The sequence below is a fragment of the Pithys albifrons genome, chromosome 1, assembly GCF_047495875.1.
Source record: "Pithys albifrons albifrons isolate INPA30051 chromosome 1, PitAlb_v1, whole genome shotgun sequence".
Classification (NCBI taxonomy): Eukaryota; Metazoa; Chordata; class Aves; order Passeriformes; family Thamnophilidae; genus Pithys; species Pithys albifrons.
Genome location: NC_092458.1, coordinates 61,467,264 through 61,481,524, shown reverse-complemented (window position 1 = coordinate 61,481,524; position 14,261 = coordinate 61,467,264). Strand labels below are relative to the sequence as shown.

The 14,261-nt window shown below is 41.9% G+C and overlaps 1 protein-coding gene across 1 annotated transcript; it reads right to left on the bottom strand.

Moving 5' to 3' along the window:
- Positions 1–1,571: 1,571 nt before the first annotated feature.
- On the bottom strand, positions 1,572–12,087 carry STOML3 (stomatin like 3). Its single transcript, XM_071552319.1, has 7 exons — positions 11,973–12,087; positions 8,683–8,786; positions 7,071–7,143; positions 5,757–5,839; positions 3,906–4,109; positions 2,783–2,917; positions 1,572–2,377 (listed from the first exon to the last, which is right to left on the bottom strand). Exons 1-7 carry the CDS (start codon positions 12,022–12,024, stop codon positions 2,177–2,179), a joined length of 852 nt encoding a protein of 283 aa, XP_071408420.1. The 5' UTR covers positions 12,025–12,087; the 3' UTR covers positions 1,572–2,176.
- Positions 12,088–14,261: the final 2,174 nt, after the last annotated feature.

Here is a 14,261-nt window from a genome sequence, read left to right as displayed (position 1 = left end):
CTCTACTAGTTACTGTGTTTATTGTACCTGACACTGGCAAAGAGAGCTGGAATTTGTCTCCCTGATCCGTTATACAACAGTGCAATTACCCTGTAGAGGGTCAATAGAAAAAACGTGCTTGTAGGGTTGATTAATTCCTGCAGTCCTGTGAAAAAGAAGCCAAGAAATTTCCATGGGTCAGAAAGAAGACTGGGCATTCCTGGGCTTACCAAGTACAGCCTGTGTCACACTGCTGCTGAAAAAGAAGACGTACTGTCACTCATGCTTCAACACCTCAGATAGTTTCTGGGTTTAATTGTGCATCCTGATGTAGTGGAAAAAATTACCCTGCTTGCAGCACAGCAGGATCCCCATACATATGCCTGAAGCTGGAAGGGGAGCTAGCCAACATCAGGGATAGGTAACTAGACTGGATATGTCTTATGCCTGATGCGGGAGACCTGCACAGGCTAGTTAGGACTGGTAGTTCACTGAGGGCACAGAACTGTTTTTAATTTCACTCTGTAATCATGTCTTTCAAGTTTGGTGTTTTTTTTTTAATTTAATTAATTTGCATTACTTAAAAAAACCTGACAAAGCAAAACAAACAACTGACGCAATCTGTGGTTGCATTTTCCTAAAGCAATGCTGCTGCTGGGTCTCTGCAAACAGCTCTGTAGTGAAGCTGCAATATTTCACAGGGAAAGGTAGACGTTTCACTGCTGAAGTTATATGTATATTTTATATATGTGAAATATATCTATATATATTTAGGCATGTGTGTGTATATATATATATAGGCTTCTCCAAATATCAAACTAAGTTGACACTGAAAAATTATCTCAAAACTTCTCTTTTCTTAGGATAGGAAAAAGTCTGTAGAAACTGTTTTGATAAGACTGATAAGCAGATGACTTGTAAATACAGGTTTTACAACTTTAGTTTGCCAGAAAAATGCCATTTGGCAGTCATATCTAAAGCAGAGAAGCAACAAAAAGCTGTATTTGCTCAATAGGTCACCATCCTCAGATGCTCAGACCAGCATCTACCACATTGCCAGCAGCTACTGAGCACAAACATTTGCTACCTGGACTGCTTATGCTACACTGCAGTAAAAGTATAAGGGTCTGTAGCAATGATATGATGACTAGTAGGTCTATGCTGATGTGGTTAATTTACAGTCAAATGACCCCACTGATAGTAGGGGCAGCAGTGAGTCTTGTGTAGACAAGACATTACATGGCAGCAGCACCTACCAGAACAGCTCCATCATGAGAGCTTTCAGATTCACAGCAGACAACTTGTTACTCTGTGCCCAACTGTGACCTGTCCAGCTATTTTTGAGGGCTGCAAACTGAAATTTAATGTCAGCTGAATTCGAGTATCAGCAATGTCCTCTTCTTAGTTGCCAGGATTAGCATGGATGGAGGGTGGGAAGGTTCATTTTATGAAAACCTGCATCACTGTTGCATGGTATGTGCAAAGGAGGGTAAGAAAACTACTGAAGATGTAAGACGGACACTTAAATCAACAGAGTACATTGAGGTTTGCCCCAGCCTTCACATTTAGGAAATATGACTAATACCTGGTCATATACTTTCTCTTTTATTACAGAGCTCATATAAATGTCAGTGATATGGTAAAATACAGCCGAGGCCAGTAAAGCAATACTAATTTCTATTAATATAACGTAAAGAATAGCCTGTTCCACTAACATAGTAATTATCCAGTAATTCTGCTAATATTTATGAAAGAATACCTCTAAGGCTAAGAGCCAAATCCTTCTTTTCTACTCCCGAGGACTTGAGTTAAATGCCAGTATCTGACCCTCATGCTGCATGAAGTACAACAGCTCAGAGTTTCCTGCTTAGCAGACAAACACCAAGCAATTGGTACACTCAAGACTCTGTGTGGCAAAAGCATCATTAAAATTCTCTATTAGATATAGCATGCATTTTACATATTTTCTTCTATATTACTTGAAGATGAGTCTAAGCTGAAACCGCTTAGTGTCTGAACTTTGCAAATGCAGTCTCATAATGTGGGAGCTATATATGATCATTAAACTAATTTTACTCTTATTTTTGGGACAGAGGACCCAAACTTGTTTCTACTTTAATTCTGTCAATCTGAAACCCCTTACTTCCTGGAAAAACCTTTAAATATCTCTGGCTAAGTAGCTACCATAGAATAGTCTCTATCCCCCTTTACTTTTCTGCCCCAAATTCCCAAGCATCATTATAGGTAGAGGGAAGACAATGGTGGAATTATTCCCTGCTGCCACGGTTGTTAATGTTTGAAGGTAACGCAGATGAAGACCTGCTGGAGACTCAGCCAACACCATGGAGGCCTCCTTGAGAGCTCTAGAAGCATTCCTTTCTCCTTCTGCTGCCACAACCTGCAAAAGAAGAGAAATGGAAATGGCATGGTGACACTGCCCATGTGGGGAAAACCCACCTTTACAATGAGGAGGAAACAAACAAGCACTTGGATGCCTGGAACATGAGGACACGAGGAAATGGCCTCAAGTTGCCCCAAGGGAGGTTTAGATGGGATATTAGGAAAAAATTTATGTTGTCAAGTATTGGAACAGGATGCCTAGGGAAGCGGGAGTCACCCACCCGGGAAATATTTAATGGACATGTAGATGTGGTGCTTAGGGACATAGTTTAGTGGTAGACTTGGCAGTGCTGCATTAATGGTTGGACTCCACGATCTTAGAGATCTTTTCCAACCCAAATGATTCTATGGTTCTATGGCAAGGAAATGAGAGCTCAGGGGTAGACATTGTTGTGGGTCTCACCTTAGCTCTTGTCTCTTGAGCAGCCTGTGCTTCAGCTGCCATTGCCCTCTGCATGGCCACAGGAATCCTGACATCTTTGATCTCCACACGGGCCACTTTGACTCCCCACTGCTCTGTGGCACTGTCGAGCATAGCCTTAGGGATAAACACACAATACACCACAAAGAGAACAGTGAGAAAGCCACATGATGTACCCTGCTACTTGGACAGAAGGACAGGCAGCATGTAAACCTGGACAGCAGAAATACAGACCCTTCAGGGGTATAAGAATCCAATATGGTGTGTGCACAGTGGGTACCACACCCTTATGAAACACTTGCTGAGCAACATCAGTGTCACCTGTGTGGATTCTCTACTGCCTTCTAAAATATGATCCCCATCCTTTCTTCATGTGGGCACTTCCAAACGTCTCCCTTTCACAAAGAAATACCACAGCAACTTCCTTAAACACCACAACACTGTAAAAGTACACTATGGCTGAAAGACACAATACAGCCCTGAAGCACTGACACACTTTTTTGTGTTCTGGCTCCTGAGCACTCCTGCAATCCACGCCACCATCACGACCCTGGCTCACCCGTAGCCACTCTCCTGGCTGGAGAGGGGAAGAGTCTCTCTTTGATTTGACTATGCTTCGTCTCTGACTAAAAATAATAAATCAGGTTTTGGATTTCTTCTCTGCTCCCTCCTTGGCTGCCAAACAAAAAAAGAAACCAGATGGCATTTTAAAGCATAAAATAGCTTTGTTCTGCACTCTTAGTTGTAATAACAGAAGACATAAGCCTTGCCACAATCAAGGGTCAGCTCAAGATAGCTTCCCACAAGTAGTAAACCTTTCTCCATTCTTGCAGTGGCCTCTGTGCAGACTAAACTGATTTAGGTCACTGAATAATTTCAGAATCTTAATTCATTTTTACTAGGAGATAACTCTGCTAAAAGAACCTGGGGAAATACCTTTAGAATAACTCTTTCTGACTCCGAGCAATGAGATCTATAATTGAAGAAATTGATGGGTTTTTTACCACTGTTGAAGAAAGAAAGCTATAATAATTCTAATTTGCTACTCCCCAGAACACATCTCCCTTATCAGTGCTTGTCAGTGAATATTGAGAGCAAGATTTACCTGGATACTGTGTGCAATCTCTTCACGACCTGCCACCAGCTGAGCCAAGCTCTGTGTACCCAGAATGTTCCTCAGGGTTGTCTGTGCCAAAAGCAAGGTTGCTGAGTGGACATCACTGACATTAGCAACAGCACTGATGGCACTGCGGATCCTGTAGCACACCACCCCATCGACTTGGGCAGTAACCGCATCTTTTGTGAGAATCTGCATTCAAGAAATGTAAAGAACTAGAGAAGGATCCAATAACATACCCTTTGCATACAAAGGGGTATTAATTCTTTTACCCTTAGCGAGCAAAAGGTCCTGGTAATTCAAAGAAACTAAGAATTTCTTTTGATTTCCTTGCCATTCCCTCAAGAGATTACTTCAAGACAGCTCTCCTGCACCACTAAGGTTTAAATTGGGGCAAAACATTGTACATAGCCTTTAAACTACTGTTTCAATAGTAAGCAAATCTCATAACTTGAATTAATTTCTTCTGCAATAATACATGATGGCTATCCCCTTCCTTTCCAGTAGAAAGGATCATTAATGATTTTATACATTACATGCAGCTTGGAAAATCTGTGCTACTTTCTCTAAACAATGTATTTGTAAGAAACACCAGCAAATTAAAACAAAAATGAAAAGTGAAAGGAATTTTGAGAAGAACCTGAAAAGAATATGTAAGTGCTCATAGAAAAGCTATGTCATCTTTTGCCAGACAAGTCCCCTGTGCCTCAGAGCAGGCAGCTGGCCTCAGTGGAGCACTGATGATGCTCCACTATCCCTTCTCCCCTCAGCATCTTTTGCCTGCAAGTAAATGCTTCACAGAAGCCCCGCCAACTCCAGCAGAAGCCCTGCCAGAACCTGATAAGCCTTGTACAGCACAGGTGCTGCAACCATCTTCCTTCCAGCCTGACGCTTTGGGGGGGCAATTTTTCATTTCACCTCATGCAGCCCTGCAACCTGCACTCTGAGAAAAGGCTCTTTGTGTTATGGAAAGATAATAGTCCAAGAAACAGCTCCTGGGAAACTCAGTGGGCAATCCTTGGGGCCAAAAGGGTGCTGAAGCTGTCTCTTTCCCCTCTACTTTTTGTATAAGGAAGGGGACAGCAGTGCAAACTCCACAAGCAGAAGCATTGCACTGCCATAGGGCTGGGGTCACACAAAGCCAGAACTTGGTCAGGACAGGATTGCTCAACAACTGACTCTTCAGGTTAAATTCTTCAGTCAGTATTTGTCAATAAAATGCCTAAAGATATAGTCCTATGTCCTTGCTTAGATGTGAGTTTTGTGGTTGTTATCTGCTAATTCCTGTTAATTTAAGGAGATTTGTTACCCATATGTAATTTGCCTTTTTAGAAACATGTAGAAGGCACTTTCAAAGGGTGAGCTCTGTGTCAGATCCAATTTTATTAGGACATTCATTTACAGTTGGGAATTTTGTAGTTGCTTCTCTCTTGTTCTCTCCCATGCCCACTTGTACCCACTCTCCCTTTTCTCTTATGTCACAGTTCTGAACATCAGCTTGGCCTGCATCAGTGCACCCTCAAATTTTCATAAGCTGAATCATAAAATCATGTAATTCCAACCCAGCTGCCATGGGCAGGGACACTTTCCACTAGACCAGATTTCTCCAAGCCCCGTCCAACCTGGCCTTGAACACTTCCAGGGATGATGCATCCACAGCTTCTTGGAGCAAGAAGGAAATTTTGGAAGCAGTTTGAAAGTCAAGATACAGTCAAGAAGCTAAATTTTTATGATACCTCAGAGCAGCAAGATTATAAAACATGTGCAGTTTTTTTAATCATGCCATGAATCAGCTACGTCTTTTGTTTCTGTCTTAGGTGGCTGCTAGAGAATAGTTACCTCTTGTGGTGGAATCTTACAGGTAACCATTCTAAGATCAACCTTGATAAATGTATCTGTACATGGAAGTATAAGGACCATACCTGAAAAATAATTAGATAAAACACCTGAAAGTTAAGTCCAGAACCAAATATGCTGTACAAAGCAAACAGATGAAAACACCCACATAATGGTGAATGAGCCCACCTGATTACTACAGATGTCCTTTCTACAACAGGAAGTGACAACAGTGAGTTTTTGCATTTTCAAATAACAAAGGGAAATGTAGACATCTGCAAATAACGTGAACTTGTTAGAGCTTAGTGACATAGCGCTCTGGTCTGTAACGGACAGATTGCAACTATGGTCTGCCATAAGACTTTTGGCAAACATTCCTTCCATGACTTTGTTCACTTTCCCCTTTTTAAATAGTAAACCATTTATGGTTCAGGATGTGTGTACTCAAGAAAGACAGCCCACAGATCCATATTCCTGCATGGCTCCCACATGAGAAAGATTGACGCAAGACGTGCCACATCCTGTGAAGAAGCCCCCACTCTCCCTCACTGGAGAGGGAGACTGGACACAACAGTTCTAATCTCAGCATCTTACTTCGGTGCCCAAAGCCACACAGAAAAGCTCTGCACCAGCCCCAGCTGTTCTTTGGACCACCTGACTATTATTCGAGAGGAAGTATGGTATCTAAAAAGGACTTTTTCCTGTTAATTCAACGTCCAGTTTGCCCAGTTTCATTGCACAGAAGTGGTAACTGCACCTTATAACATAACAAACACCTCACAATGCTGGGTTTGGTTTGAGTTTGTGGTTTGCAACCTGACCCTAGGTGGCTGTAACAAACCCTGCACAGATGCCAAGTGTTTCTGTGCTGACACATTTACCATTGTCAGAGCAGAAGACAGCTAAGGAGGTGCCATCAACAAGCAGTGCTGGAAGTGAAGTACAGGGAAAAAGGCCACAGACACTCAAAAAAGACCATAGCAGACCTGAACACTGCATTTATATCTCCCTGCCATTCCCTGCCAGTACCTGCAGCATGAGCTCAACCTTTGGTTGTCCAACCTACTCAACGGCAAAACCATATCTGGTATCAAGGTACTCAAACTTTTGTGCTGTGACAGGAGGGTGGCTTTATCTTCTCTTCAGAAAAGCAAACAGTTCGCAGGTAAAGGAACTGCAGTAGAGAGGACCTTCTCATTCCCCTCTGTGCTGCAAAGGATCTCATGAACCTCTGGAATTCTCCATGTAATTAGAGTGCATTGTAATAAAACAAATAAACTTTGTGGATTTTAACAGAATAAAACTGCATACATTTACCTGGTCCCTTTGCTTCCTTAGACAGTATACGTCCCAGACGAAACACAACAGCTCGTTCATATTCTCTGATAACCTAGGAATATATTTTACATTTAGAATTTTAAAACTAATTCCCTTCTTACTCTCTGGTCTTTTCTTTAATCGCGGGCATGCATATTAAGTGTGAAAAAAGAACAAATATTTGCCCTAGTTCAGCAAGCTGGGACCAGTTTATCACTGTGTGGGTGTAAGCAAAGCTGTATATTCTACAGCCTCTATTCATTTCCCAAGAACTGTTAACAATGGACCATTTGCAGTTGCTGCCCAGGGCATACCCAACCCTCAGGATGTGAGCTGTGTGAAAGACACCTGTGAAATAAAAGCTGTGATAACTCCCTTCCAGTAAGTCGTTAGCACCTCCACACCCAGCCTGAGGTGTCATGTCTGCTAATGGGCAATCAATGATTCCAAATAACCTATGACTAACAGAGTGAGATCACTCATTGTGTAATTCCCCACCTTGGGGGAGGTACTGGGCGGTCCCACCTGGACCTGAGGAGATATAATCTGGGGGTTTTGGGACTGGGGGAACCACTCATCAAACCCAGAGGAGGACCAGAATCTTGAGGAGACTACCACTCTTCACCAGACTGTGACTGTCATCTGCATCAACAGGTTTTTCCACCTCCTTTACTGTGGACTCAAGGGAACCACGTGGGTCTCAGCACAGGGGCTAATGAACACCATTCTGTTTGTGCCCCAGGGTGCTGGGTTACCCTTCTGGGTTTTGCGGGTTAAAACCATTTCCTGTTTATGCTATTGCATTTATTGTAATATTTTTATTAAATTGTAACTCTGACTTATAATCTCTCTTGTGGTGGGTTCGTTTATCCTGCCAGTTTACCTTTAAACCAGCACAATAATATAGGAAGTAGCAAAGCAGTATATCACTAGGCATTTTACATCTTTACTTACTTTGTGTTTTGCTGGAAAAACTCGGACCCTGGCACTGCAAATATATTTACAAAACAGTTAAAATATGAAAGAATTGCCACTGATCTAATGAGGCTATCCCACAGCTCACTCAACATCAGCACTAGACTCAGAGGAGCTGTAGGCAAACCATGCCTCACCTCAGGTAATCTAGCTAACTACTTCAATTAGGGCATCACAACTACTGAAGGCCTGGAGTTCAGGGAAATCACTCTGGTAAGTCACACCTTAAAACTGCTTCAAATTATTTGTGTCCAGGTTTTGAAGGGGCATTTTGTGGGTTTAAGTTATGCAGTTTCTCAATGCAGGGTCACATGTTCCCAACTTCTCATGTTAATCCCTATTGCTGGCAGCATCAAGTACAAATTCTTTAGAAAATTTGTAGATTTATTCTCCCAGTGTTGTAAATCAGAAGTTTAACTAATGATGGAAGTGGAGACTGGAAGAAATTAAACATGGAAGTTAGGGTGATAAAGAAAGTTAGTGAAAAAACATGGACCTCAGTTCCAGAACACATCTTTGCTACAAGTCCCTATGATTTCCAAAAAGTGAATGTGAAGCACCTTGTCTTAACTAAGACAATAAAAAAGTAACAACAGTGATAAAAGAGTATTCTTTATGTGCCTCGAATCCCTCTTACCTTCATACATGCCCAAATGGAAACAGGAAAAGTAATAAGCACAAAGAGGAAAGAAAGGGAAACAAGGATCCAGCCACAGACACCAATTCCTTCCCGCCGGTCAGCTACAAAAAAAAATGTAAGGTAGAAGAGTAATGAATACAAAATTTGCAGAGTTATCCCAGGGATGTAGATCTAGCTCAGTGCAATCATAAGGGACTGCAAAGTCTACAAAGACTCACTCCCTCTTCCTCCCTCCCATCGTTCAATGAAAGACATCAAAGACCTAACCAAATATCCAACAGTATGGCTCTTCTGGCCAAAAGGACAAAAAAGGTTAAGAAAATACATTTTGCAACAGAAAGAAAGAGGAAAAATGTAAGATATTGCCAAATCTGGGGGTTATCCATAAGTATGAATCTGTCAGTGTGCCATGGTTGGGGCAAAAGATTTAGTTTGTATGAAACAGGTAATAAGGAAAATGAGAGGAACTCTTGCTGCCTTTAGTTGAATGTTTTGAGGAATAGTGATGGACCAATTCACTCACTGAACCATAAACTTCAAAATTAGTGCTTGTCAAAATGTATGCCCATGCATTTTAAGCAGTTGTCTCGGTGAGTTCAGCTTGTCTTATCCCAAAATTTCATTACAATGAAATAAAAAAAAATCATAAAAATACATCTCATTATTTTGGTGCCTGAAGGGAAGGCAGTAGTGTAGCTGTTCAAATGCTAGAAGCTGGGGAGGCTTTTTGCAAGGAAATTGTGACCAAGGAGCAGCTGGTCTTTGAAGAGAAGAGCAGGTGGAGTTGCTGACATCCTCAAAGAACAGGCAAAGAGTGAAACAGGACAGTCTTGGCATCGAGACAGAGTGCTGTAGGATCAATTGAATTTTGCTAAATACAGAAATGCTTCAGGAGAGTTACAAGGAAAGCAAAAGCAGCAGGGATCTAGGATGAGACAGTCCCAGGGGCTGCCCAGCTGTCTGGTTTGGGCCAGAAAAGGATTTTTGGAGGCATGAGCATCAGCAGATGGGAAGCTGAATGCCACAGCCTGTGTTTCCCAGCGCAAGAGGAAGAGACAGGACAAGGGGACAAAGTCTCAGAGGTCTCCTCAGAGAACTTCCCCCATGCTGATGGAAAGGTGCAAGTTGTTTTGGATAAATTATTTCAAAGGTGTAGGGTAGCACTGGGAATGTCTCACATCAAGTAAAATTCACATGCAGATAGAAACTGATAAATAGGAAACAATTCAATTTCTACTGTCTGAAAAAAAACTTTTAACCACTGTAGAACCGCATCAGGCTCCCTGACCTGCAAGGTACAACCTAACAGACCTGCAGAGCAGGACTGACAGGTTTGTCAGAGAACTTTCAGCAAACCTAAAGAAGGAAATGCAGCACAGTACTGCACGTCCTGTGCCTCCTGGGTACCTGTGCATGGCTTGGCTGCACCTTCTGGTAATAGCTGCACACCTGGGTGTTACATCCAGCCCTTTGCTGCTTGCAGTTTTGCCCATCCTACTTTGAGGTCCCTGCTGCAGATTTAATCACTCACACTTAAACACATTTGTGTCCAAGAGGCCCAGTTTCAGGCCTCTGTGAGGGCTAGGTAAAGAACTGGTGTAGTGGAAGCCCAGATTTTCTCCTCATTCTTTCCAAAAACCAGCAATTTAAATTCCTAGTTGTTTCATGAGGTATCATCAGGTATTCTGCAATCACCAGTATAAATGAGTTGCTCCCCTGAGCAAATTACCATGCAAGCCTTAAGGCCATGTGTGTGAAGACAGGATTTTTAGGATTTAATGTGAAAATCTTTAACACATTCACTGCTGTCTGTTTGCCATACAGTGTATTTCACTAGTGAGGTGTGCCAGGCCGGGCTGTGCTGAAAGACCACGTGACGAGGGACTCGCCCAGAACAAGAGCAAACTTAGAGAAAAACAACAAGCAGACCTGGCACAGCCCCCTGGGAGGGCTTTTGCCCTTTCCCCTATCAGGATTGGAGTCAGAATAATGACAGCAGCCTTAACCTATGAGTTGTGCACGGGGTGTGGTTATTCAGGTATAAATGTGTTGGAAATTTGAATAAAATTGGATTTCTGCCTGGGTTCATCATATTGATGTGTGTGGGGTTCCACTGGAGGTCAGCGACAAAGGTGTGGCAGGCTAAAACAGGTACACAAAATACCAGCAGTCAAGTGCCTTTTAGTCAGTGAAAAAAGATCAAGGAAACTCATGGAAAAAAAAAGCATGCATCTAAAACTTGACAAAGTACAATCATATCCTTCTCTACGAGAACTGTCCTAGAGATCTTGATGCCAGCTAATAATGTAAGTTCAATAAGAAAACCAGGATATGAATCTTCGTCTTCTTCAGAGTGAATGAAACTCCTAGCTTCCCAAAAAACACCACAGGTTTTCTCTGATTACCCCAAAGTTTCAAATCATTTAACTACAAGACAAATGAAAGACTCTATGAAAACACAATAGTTAAGAATCAGACACAACTCAACATATCAGTGACCTGGATTTGCCACACCTGTGTATAGATTACAATAGTTATAACCACCAAAACCCCTCACTTTTTCTATAGTCCAGAGCAAACCAGGAGCTGCAACACTCTTGGTGCAAAAGGTGCAAAATGTGCAAACTGTGAAAAATGTAAGAGCTCATCACTCAGCAGTTGTGCAAAAGTTCCAGGACACTCATTAGAACCACTTCACGGTACATCACAAACACACTTGATACACAGAATCATGCAGGTTTCAAACTTGGAAATCAAATGAAAACTTCACTGGACAAAAATCTCACAAGTCTCCTACAGCAACAAAAAGATGGATTAGACTCAGTCTCTTTAATCACCATGTACCTTCCTGCTTTCTACTAGCACTCAAATCAATCCTGTTGAGATTCATGTTTGTCCCACCACACTGTCCACAACTATGGCCAGACACAACAGCAAAACCAACACACATTGCCAGTAACAACTTTGAAGAGCACCAGGTCTTCATCACAGAAGCACAACCACAATAAGCATCCTTTCAGGGCTGAAAATGTTTCTGCCTTCTCTAAGGCACATTTTTCTCTTTCCACCCCATCCCTACCAGTGTATCAACAGCTGAATCAGTTATTTTTGTCCCTGGGATCATGCTGGCAGGACAGTATGAGGCGATTTGCTCTGTCACTCACAGTGGCAGATCCTGAATTTTCATCTCCAGTCTATGTGGGAGATTAAGTGTGCTTTTTTTGTTTGGTTAGTTCTGGTCCTTCTTATTGAGAAAAAAACCCACCCACACACAAAACAAGGCTTACCAATTAGATGTTTTGTGTTGATTTTCTTGGGTGTCTCCCTCCAAGGATCCATCCCATTTGAGAGAAGCTGATGACCTGACAGACAAGACAGCAGTGTACCTTGAAACTGCACAGTGCTCATGCAAAATGCTGAAGAGGGAGGCAGGGTGAGAGAAGGAGAAATCCCTTGTGTGAGAGTTCTCTGGGAGTGAGTTACCCTGGTGAGGAGATGATGTTTACAAACACAAACTTTTGTGGATCAGGATTATCTCTGATGTAACTCAATGGCCATCCTCTGTCTGGGTGTGCACTTGGCCCAGCTGGTTTTAGACCTCAAAAAATACAAGCTGAAATAATTTTTGTGAATATGTCATGACATAGAAAAAATGTGAACAAGACAAGACAGAGAGAGAAGATAAAGAGACAATAAGGAGCACTGAAGTTTAGCCAGAAGGAGGCTCAGGTGAGACCCTGTCACTCTCCACAACTGTCTGAAAGGAGGTTGTAGACAAGCAAGGATTGGTCTCTTCTCCCAGTCAACATACAATAGCATAAGAGGAAATAGCCTCAAGTCGTGCCAGAGTCGGTGTAGATTAGGTCTTAGGGAAAACTTCCCTTACCAAGAGTTGCCAAACACTGGAACAGGCTGTCCAAGGGAGTTGTTGAGTTCCCGTCCCTGGTGGTCAAAGGACATGTAGATGTGGAACTGAAGGAGGTGGCTTAGTAGTGGACTTGGCGCTGCTGGATTAATGGTTGGACTCAAGGATCTTAAGAGCTCCTTTCCAACCTATGATTCTATAAAGCCAGAAGATGGAGATTGAGCATTGCTTCTCTGCAGTTTTGGGGCTCAGCTACTGCTCAGATGTCAAAACATCAGTAACATAAATAAACCTTCAGGTGAGGTCTCCATGCTGTGTAAATAGCTCACCACCCACTTCTTCATACTATCAGTATAGGCTGAGCCCTGTTGAGTTAGATAACCTAAAAACCACAGCAGAAGCATTTCAGCTCCAAAGCTTAAAACTGCCTCCCAAATGAGAGTATTTTTTTACAAAATATTTTGATAAACTAAGCACAGCATTTCAGACTAAGCCATTTCTGAAGGCTGCAGGAGCAGGGGGCAGCCTTCTCAAAGGAAGAAGCTGATGCTTCTTATTTGAGTAAAAAATGAGAGGTAGTTTTTCCTATGTAATTTATGAGTTTGACAGACACCTGCATTAATTGCATGGCTGTTTTCTGGGGGCATCTATCATCTAGAATATCTCTAAAAATCTGGCTCCAGCTCCATTTCACCTAAAGTCTTTCTCCCTGACAGTGATCACCCTGATCCTAGATGGGACATTCAAAGCTGACTGTTCCCCAGAGAATCCTTTCTCAGACTAAGAGAGAAGAAACTACACCACTGAAACTGACATTTTAAATCATAGTGAAAGCCGTAAGATCAAACAGCTTGAAAAATCAAGATTGACACACTTCTTGCAAATGATTCTATGAAATGTGTGACAATATCCATTTTTAAGTCATTTGTAGCATTTTCCTTGTTATTTGGTTTCTGAATGCTGAGCTGCAAGATCAAACCTCTTCAAGACAGATGCTTAATAGCAGGGTAGCGAGCATGAACAGTTACAAGAAAAATGTGTTTTAATTATTTCAGAAGCAAAATCGTAATATGCAAAACCATCCCAACAATTTTCTTTTTCACTTTAGAGCAACTTTTCATTGAAAATAACTTAATTCTGAGCCATTTAAATACCACAATTTACACAGCTGCTTATACCATCAGATAAAAGAGCAAAACATTCAAATGTAACAAATTGCTCCCTGCCATTTATTGAGAATTCCCTGAGGTGCCTGCAAATATAGTTCTTAAAAGGTGAATAAAGCAGATGGTGTTTTTACTTTGTGATCAGGAACATCAGTATTAGTTCCTTCATTTTAACTTCAGCTGCACTTTAACTCCCCATTTAGAAAAACTGAAATCAAAGGCAAGGCAATAGTAATCCTTTCTCTTTGGACTATACCGGGACAACTCATGTCACAAAGAGGTATACCACACTCAGAGGTTAAAATGCATGAGAGTCTCAGGGCAAAGCAGTTTACAAGCTACAAGTTCACTGGTGCTGAACAGCCTCGTGCAGTCCTCTGTCATAGGGCATTACCACAAAGACAACCAGATTGAGTTTAAAGCTGCTTTAGCAGGACTTACTGACTTAGAAGCAACATCAGATGAGTGTGGTTTGGGCCTTTGGCAGTTCAGGTATTTCTGCTAAGTGCTGATACAGGTAAAGCCTTCAACTTCTAAAAGCAGTG

What these genes read in the sequence shown, in the direction of transcription:
- STOML3 (XM_071552319.1), bottom strand. Translation starts at nt 12,024, where the DNA reads ATGGATCCTTGGAGGGAGACACCCAAGAAAATCAACACAAAACATCTA. An exon ending in GTAAGATTCCACCACAAGAG is followed by an intron (nt 4,110 to 5,756) that starts GTAACTATTCTC and finishes TCTTGAATGCAG; the next exon opens with ATTCTCACAAAAGATGCGGT. An exon ending in AGATTGCACACAGTATCCAG is followed by an intron (nt 2,918 to 3,905) that starts GTAAATCTTGCT and finishes TTTATCCCTAAG; the next exon opens with GCTATGCTCGACAGTGCCAC.